The 8,561-nt window shown below is 49.0% G+C and overlaps 1 protein-coding gene across 1 annotated transcript; it reads left to right on the top strand.

The window, feature by feature from the left end:
* Nucleotides 1–6,516: 6,516 nt before the first annotated feature.
* Nucleotides 6,517–7,154, top strand: MRGPRD (MAS related GPR family member D; the record flags this gene model as incomplete). The annotated part of the gene is given in 2 exon segments (XM_079928343.1): nt 6,517–7,042; nt 7,045–7,154. Coding segments are annotated over 2 exon segments (636 nt in total).
* Between the last annotated feature and the right edge of the window lie 1,407 nt (nt 7,155–8,561).

Consider the following 8,561-nt stretch of genomic DNA (forward strand, 5'->3'; position numbering starts at 1 on the left):
TACCCGGTCCTATGGGCTCTCACCTCCCTCAGGACCCCTTCCTGCAGTTTTCCTGATCATCAGCTTCCCCCTCTCTGCTGAATCACACCCATCTGCATACAAACAGGCAATAACATCCTTCTTTTAAAATAAGTAAAACCAGGGACTTCCCTGGCGGTCCAGTGGTTAAGACTCTGCGCTTCCACTGCAGGGGTACGAGTTCAATCCCTGGTCGGGGAACTAAGATCCCACATGCCGTGCGGTGCAGCCAAAATAATAATAATAAAATAAAGTGAGTAAAGCCTCTGCTTCCAAGTCTCATTTCTCTGCCCTCCCCACCCACCTACCCATTATGTCAAAACCCTTCAAAAAGCCACCCGCACTCCCTGACTCCACCGCTGGCCCCTCAGTGCATTCGGGGGGTCTCTGCTGCTGATTGCCGCCCCCTTGGAGGGGTCTTCTGGAACCACCAGCCCCTCCCACCCCTGCCCACTCTACCCCTTCCTCCTGCTCTGTTATCTGTGAGAGTCCTATGAACACTCCTGCATAACCGCGGTCACAGTCTCTGTGACAGTTACCGCGTCAGAAGCTGTGTTCTTGCTGACCGACCACTTCCCCTCAGAACCTCAACCCCAGGAGAGAAGCAAGTGTCTGTCTTCTTGTCACTAGCACCCCCAGGACCTAGAGTAGCTTTGGCTCCATCTGCCCTCAGTCAGCGTTTGCAGGGTGGATACCTGACGAATGCTAGGAAGAAGCAGGCAGGGGCAGGTGGGGTGGGAGGTGTCGGCCCGTGTGCATCTCCCCCCTCCCCACTCAGCAGGGGCAGGACCCTGTCCTCCCCTCCTGGAAGAGCGGCCCAGCCCAGCTCACTGGGTGTGGCTTGAGTGGATGTGTGTTCACGGAGCCCTGTGGGCAGCAGCCCAGCAGCAGTGGCCTAGGATGGTGGAGGGGTCCCGCTGGCTGGAGAGAGGCCGGGGGAGTGCCCGTCTGAGCCCTGGGAGGAGGCTCCTTCGATCCTTCAGGGCACCCCCTCCACCTGGCCTCTCCCAGCTGCCCTCGGACCTCAGTACCTCCCAGCCCCACCCAGCCTCCGAATCCCCACTTTGTTAGTTACCCCCCATCCCCAGTCCATCTCCGTACCCGGCGGCCGGTGTAACTGTCTAACTGTGTATTCCCTACCTCCTGCCAACTGTGAGTTCCGTGAGGACGGGCTCTGTCCATCAGAGTCATTGTTGTACATGTGTTCTGTGTGTGCACGTGTACACGTATATCCATGTCTGGGCATGTTGTGTGTGTGCACATGTACCATGTGTGTATAGTATTGCTGTGATTATATATGTATTTGTATGTTGTCTGTATGTCTATATGCTATTACATGTGTTTGCTATATGTTTATCTATATGTATATGTCGTATGTTTATATTGATATATATATATGACACGTGCTGTGTGTGCTGTATGTAGGTACACGTATATGTATATATGCTATTATGTATGTATATGTGTTCTCTCTCTATAGAACTATGTAACTGGCACATAGTATAAATTTGTTAAATATTATTTAAACTTGTGTTGAACCTAAAGGACAGACTTCTGACTGTAGCCACAAGGCACCTTTGGAGGTTGGTATCTGTGTAACATGGTACCACGCTCTCACGGTGGCTACAAAGAAATGTGGGAGAAAACAATCTCCTCCCACCCACCCACATAGAATCCAGAGCTGAAAGATGGAAGACGGGAAGGGAAATCTCCAGGTGCCCCAGGAAACTTGCAACTAGAGCTGCTGCCAACGGCCCAAGGTACATCAGACAGGTAGAGGCTCCAGTGGGCAGGAGCTAGGTGGGGCTGGGGCGAGGAAGGGGAGAGGGGCTGAGAGGTAGCCTTGGGGCAAAATAAGGAGGAGAGAGCTTGATCAGGGGGAACTCCATGAGGCCAGAACCTGGGAGGACCCCGCTGCTTAAAGAAAGCAATGTCCACCCCAATGTCTTTAGGACCTTCTGCCTGCCTTAGGGAGAAGGGGAAGGGAAGGGGGCTGGGTGGAGTGTGAGTGGAGTTGGACACCAATTCGAGTAATCAAAGCCCCAAATTTGTACCATTCACAGGTGTAGAACCTGAATTTACACCAAATCTCCAAGCCAAGAAATTCAGGGGCTTCCCAGGTGGCGCAGTGGTTAAGAATCCGCCTGCCAATGCAGGGGACACGGGTTCGAGTCCTGGTGCAGGAAGATCCCCCATGCCGCCGAGCAACTAAGCCCGTGCACCACAATTACTGAAGCCCTGCTCTCTAGAGCCCACGAGCCACAACTACTGAAGCCCACACGCCTAGAGCCTCTGTTCTGCAACAAGAGAAGCCACCGCAATGAGAAGCCCACGCACCGCAACCAAGGGTACCCCCGCTCGCCACAACTAGAGAAAGCCCACATGCAGCAATGAAGACCCAAAGCAGCCAAAAAATTTTTTAATTAAAAATTTTAAAAAAAAGAAATTCAACAAAATCCAAGTCTTGGACCAGTGAAATCCTTTGAAATCCCAAAAGAAGTCAATGCCAAATGTATGAGTAGCAAAACTGTGGCAATCTAGTGGATCTCGCATAAGAAGAAGTAACGTTATTCCTGTAGAAGACAGTCTCGTATTTGCAAAGCACATGGGGAATGAATAGGGAGATTCGGAAACATTAATTAAAAATTGATATCAGATCAAATAAACTTTAAGGCTAAAAAAGTATTAAAGATGAGGAAGGTCACTACATAAAAGGTACAATTCACCAGATCATATAATATTCTTGGATTTGTATACACTTAACAAAGTTTCAAAATAGGTGAAGGAAAGAGAAAAATGACAAACTACAATCATAATTGGTTAATATTTGTAAAAGACAAAAAATTAATCAGGATACAGATCATTTAAACAATGCAATTTTAAAAGCTTAATCAAATAAGTTAATAAAGTAAACAGAGGGACTTCCCTGGAGGTCCAGTGGTTGGGACTTGGCCTTCCAATGCAGGAGATGTGGATTGGATCCCTGGTCAGGGAGCTAAGATCCCACATGCCTCGTGCCAAAAAAACAAATTCAATAAAGACTTTAAATAAATAAATAAATATGCAGAAATTGGCCATCTCTTATGCTACCAAGTGAGTCTCTCAAATACCAGAAAATTGACCACATTATCTGACCACGACACAATATTAGAAACCAATAATGAGAAGACAGCCAAAGCATGTATTGTAAAATGTATTTCTAAATAATTTATGGAAATTTAAAATTCAAATTTTAAATATTTTAAATGGTTTTAATTTGTAAAATTTTAGATATCAAAAACAATGAAGACACTACATATCAAAACTCATGAAACATCTAAGGAAGTACTTAGTAGCATATTGATAGCCCTAAATACCTATTAGAAAAAGAACATTTGAAAATTAATTACCAGAGAATTCAACACAAGACGCTGCAAAAAGAATCACAAGGTAAATCCAAAGAAAGCAGAAGAAATAAAAGCATAAACTGAGAAAATGGGAAGCAAGGAAACAACAGAGTTGATTTTTTTAAATAATAGTTCTTGAAAACAAACCTCTGGCAAACTGATAAAGAAAAAAAAAGAGCAAAGTCACAAATTTAAAATGGCAAATAGAATTGAGGTTTTAAAAATTGTAAAAGAATACCATGTAAAGTATTATACCAATAAATGCGGAACCAGAAAGCATGAGCAATTTTCTAGAAAAATAACTTTACTTACTTTAACTCAAGAAGAGAATGAAAATCTAAATAAACCTAAAATATTAAATAAATTGAAGTTTGGGGTTTTTTTTTTTCCCAAAGCCATGCGTATCCACTAACACTCACATAAAAATTACCAGACCAGATGGTTTTACCTTCTGCCAAATGTTCAAAGAAAGATAATCCTTACATGACACAAATTGTTCTAGAGGGTAGAGAAAAAAGACTCTCTCTCCAAGTCATTTTATGAAGCAGTATAACCTTACAGCTTTGAAATGAAAAATAGACAAAGATAGCACCAGAAGGGGAAATTATGGGCCAATTTCACTTATGAACACAGATGAAAATTTTCTAAATAAAATCAGAACAACAGAAGGTTAAAAAAAGAAAAAGACACAGCAAAGTAGAAATGGTTTAGCTTAGAAATGTAAGGATGAATGAACACCAGAAAATGTATCAATATATATTCACCACATAAATAGACTAAGGGAGAAAAAAGAGAAAATTATTAAGTAGACACCACAGGAAAAAATCATGATAAATTTCATCATTCATTTATTTTAAAAAACTCTTAGAAAACTAAGAGGGGAACTTTCTCACCTTGATAAAAGACACTACCGAAACCTTAGAGCAAATACCATATCTAATGGAGAAACATTAGACACATTTTTTTTTTAAGATTAGCAGGGAGATAAATGTGCCTGATTCCAGTCATTGTTCAGCATAATGCTAGGTGTTCTGGGCTGTGCTATAAGACATGAAAAAGAAATTAGAGGTATGAGGACAGTTACATAGAAAATCAAAATACTCAACATACAAAGTGATAGAAATGATAAACTAAATGAGGTCATTTGCCTGATTAATAAAAACTACAAAAATCATCAGTGTGTCTCTACACCATCAATAATCAACAGGAAGATATCCTGTAGCCATGACGGAGTAACTGGTACGAGACTAGCCCTCCCACTGTGAACAACCAAAAAACTAAAGAAAACATAAGAAACAACTGTTTGCAGATATTGGACAAGAGGCATCCCAGGACTACAATCTCTGAGACAAGAGAAATATGAGGTGAGCTCTAGTATCACCCTAGCTTCCTGCTTGGAGCTACTCTCTGGACAGTGGTACAGGAAGTGGGGAAAGCCAGGCAGAGCATGGTGGTCTCCGAGTTAAAGATAAAGAAGTCAGACTTTGGGGAGATTGAAGTGGCTGGAATTTGTGAGATGGAGTACCAGAGAAGGGAGCCAGCTACTCAGAGAAAGAACTGCAAAAATCTGCAGAGGGTCCCCTTGAGTCTTTGGTGGAAAATCAGGCTGGGCATAGAAGGATGAAACTCCATGAAACTGGCAGAGAAAAACTACCTAGTAGCTGTCAGTTAAAAAACCCTGGGGGGTTCACACAAAGCCACATATACTTTATTTTTTCTTTAATATTTATTTATTTGGCTGCACGTAGCCTTAGTTGTGGCACACCGGATCTTTGTTGCAGCATGCGGGATCTTTTTTTTTAGCTGCGGCTTGCAAACTCTTAGTTGCGGCATGTGGTATCTAATTCCCTGACCCGGGATGGAACCCAGGTCCCCTGCATTTGGAGCACAGAGTCTTAGCCACTGGACCACCAGGGAAGTGCCCTGCCACATATACTTTAAAAACAACAACAGTGTGTTGATGTTGTAGGGACAGACAAACCAATGACACAGAATGGAGACTTCAAAAACAGTCCCATGTATAAATGAGAATATCCTAAAAACATACTGTTGAGTAAAAAAAACAAAAACCAAAAAAATAGCACAAATTCTAAATCTCAACATTTATGTAAATTAAAAATACTTTATGGGCAACCACCTGTTTTGAAAGATAATTAAATGTCTAAGGACGTATGTTAAACAGGTTAGAACAGGTGTGGGAAGGGAGGGGAGAAAGAGGATGGAATGAAGCGGGTAACTGAAACCAATAAATGATTTTATTTGATTTTCAGTGGCCTGATGATCCTGGTGCGCCATAAAGTCAGGGTATAACTAAACTGTTCTTCGCACCTGAGGTCCAGTTTAAAAAAATTAATTCACAGGGCTTCCCTGGTGGCGCAGTGGTTGAGAGTCTGCCTGCCGATGCAGGGGACACGGGTTCGTGCCCTGGTCTGGGAAGATCCCACATGCCGTGGAGCGGCTGAGCCCGTGATCCACGGCCACTGAGCCTGCACGTCCGGAGCCTGTGCTCCGCAACGGGAGAGGCCACAACAGTGAGAGGCCCTCGTACCAAAAAAAAAAAAAAAATTAATTCTCAGAATTTGAAGATTTTGGGACAAAGGGCATCTGTAACAACTTGGCATCTGCAGTGGTGGACCTACTGGCAGATCCAGGCAGGGTGGGAGCCATGGGGAACGGGTCATGGTCTGTTGCAGAAAGAACCCGCGTGAGAGTCCTGAAAGAGAAAAATCGGGTGGGGGGCTCCCAGGAGTCCCCCGGGGTCCAAGCGACACAGAATCTCACGCTGGTCTATCTCCCTTCCATAGGATGAACAAGACTCTGAACAGCGGCCAGACCCCGGCAGCAAACTGGAACCGCCCCGGGGTGCACGTGCTGGGCACGGCCCACTGGGTGCTGGCGCCCTGGTCATGTTCACCTGCGTGGGCAGCATCATGGGCAACGGCCTGGTGGTCTGGCTGCTGGGCTTCCATGGGCAGAGGGGTCCCTACAAAGTCTGCATCCTCCACCTGGCCGTGGCCGACCTCCTCGTCCTCCAGGCTCAGCCTAGAAAGCATCCCACTGGGAGGGGATGGGCCACGCATGGCCCACATGGGCCACGTGGCCGAGCCACGAGATGGTGGCCCAGGTGGCTGGCCTGAGCCTGCTGACGGCCATCAGCACGCAGCTCTGCCTCTCTGTCCTCCTCCCCGTCTGGTACAAGTGTCACCGGCCCCGGCACCTGCCGGGCACGGTGTGCGTCCCGCTCTGGGCGCCGTCCCTCCCGCTGAGCACACTGGCCTCGCTCTGCGGCAGCTTCTGGCACCGGGACGAATGGCAGTGCTTCACGGTGGACCTGATCGTCAGCATCCTCATCACGGGGACCTTCACGCCTGCGATGGCCACGGCCAGCCTCACCCTCTGCACGCAGGTGCAGAGGAGCTCCCAGCGGCGCCGGCCCACGCGGCTGTACGTGGCCATCCTGGCCTCCGTCCTGGTGTTCGTCTGCGTCCTGCCCCTCGGCGTCTCCGGGTTCCTCCTCTACTGGCTGGACCTGCCCCAGCGGATGAAGACTCTGTTCAGTCGCTTCGCCCGCCTCTCCCTGTCCGTGAGCAGTAGCGCCAACCCGGTCATCTACCTCCTGGTGGGCAGTCGGGGCAGCCGAGCCTGCGGGAGCCCCTGGGGGCCGTGCTGCGCAGGGCGCTGTGGAAGGAGCCCGAGCTGGAGGAGGGGCAGACTCTCTCCACTGGCACCAACGACGAGGCGGGGGTCTGAGAGCACCGCGCCCTGGACGCCGCCTGCCTGGCTGGCCGGCTGTTGGGAGCCCCGCAGGCTTTGCGTCTCACCCTCTCGGGGTCCCCTTCTTACCTGCCAAGGCTCCCCCACTGAATGTCATGTCCCAGATCTCACAATGCAACTCAGCTGGGAAGATGAAACATAATGTTTTCGCTTGGAGAGGATGTTCTGGCTAGAGGGCAGATGTTAGCATTCAGCCCTGGCCTGTTTGATGCTAATTATCTAAATCATCTCTACAGTTGGGTAGCATGTTTCCCATTTGGGTGGGAAGGGGCGCCCTCCCAGCCTCCTCCCCCTAAGACGGTATCTTAGTACAGGAGGTGGGATGTGGCTTGTGTGACCCTGTGGCCCCAGGCTGGTCCTTGGGCATGTGCTGGTAGCAGCTGGCCGCAGGGTGGTGCCCCTGGTCCACCTTCCACCAGGTGTCTGGCTGACCCCTTCCATCCCTGCAGGCTGCAGCCAGTCTACTGTGTTGCCACTGCTGACCCGGCTCCCGCTGGCCGCGGGTCATGAGATGGCCTTGTCCTCCATGTGGCCCCTGGGCGGCACCTGACCCCTGGCCTTTGCCTTCGGGTCGCCTTGCACCCACGGCAGGTCTGATTGCTTTCCCCCAGGAGGCCACACTGCAGCCGGAGAGCCCCTGGCCGACCCCTCTGGAGAGGGACAGTTGTTGAGGGGACGGTGCCCCAGGAGGCGGGGGCAGCCTGGAGGCAGCTTCATCCCAGAGACCCACGTGACTAGCAGAACGAGAGTCTGTGCTCCAAATGATTGCCCCCCACCAGGGTCTCCCTCAGCTTGCCCCAAACACTTCTCCCTTTCCCGTGCCAAAGTGCAAAGAGGGAAAATTGGGGGCGATGCCCCTCTCCCCACCCTCCCTCTTTTCTTCCCACCAGCTCCTGGGTCCAGGACAAGAGTGGATGCATCACACCCTTTGCTACTGTCCAGTGTCCAGCCTCGTGCCTGGGGGCTTGGGTGGAAAGGGGGCGTCATGGGAGGTCCATGATGGGAAAGCATAGAGAGGAGGGGGGAGGAAAGACAGGAAGTGGAAAGGGCGGTTCCCAGGACCCCAGCCCCACCCGCACAGCGGCATCTTGTGTGATCCTATTCTGTGTATCAGTAGCGGAAGAATACTTCATTCCTTCTCTTGGCATCCTTCCGAAGCAGTTCCCAAGCTCCTCCTGAAACATGGAGGCTTCGAGCCAGACGGGGCGAAGGTCAGAGCTTCAGAAAGAAGAGAAAAGCTCGTTGATAATCTATAAAAAGTACAGTATCGCAGCAAATCTCCGAGTCTAGAACTGGGAGTCCTGGGAACTAGCGTGTGTGGAGCTGGGGCCCATCGTCCTCGCCTCTGCTGCCCGCCCCCCCACCCCCGCCAACCCCTGTCCT

This window comes from Stenella coeruleoalba (genome assembly GCF_951394435.1).
Source record: "Stenella coeruleoalba genome assembly, chromosome: 8".
NCBI lineage: Eukaryota > Metazoa > Chordata > Mammalia > Artiodactyla > Delphinidae > Stenella > Stenella coeruleoalba.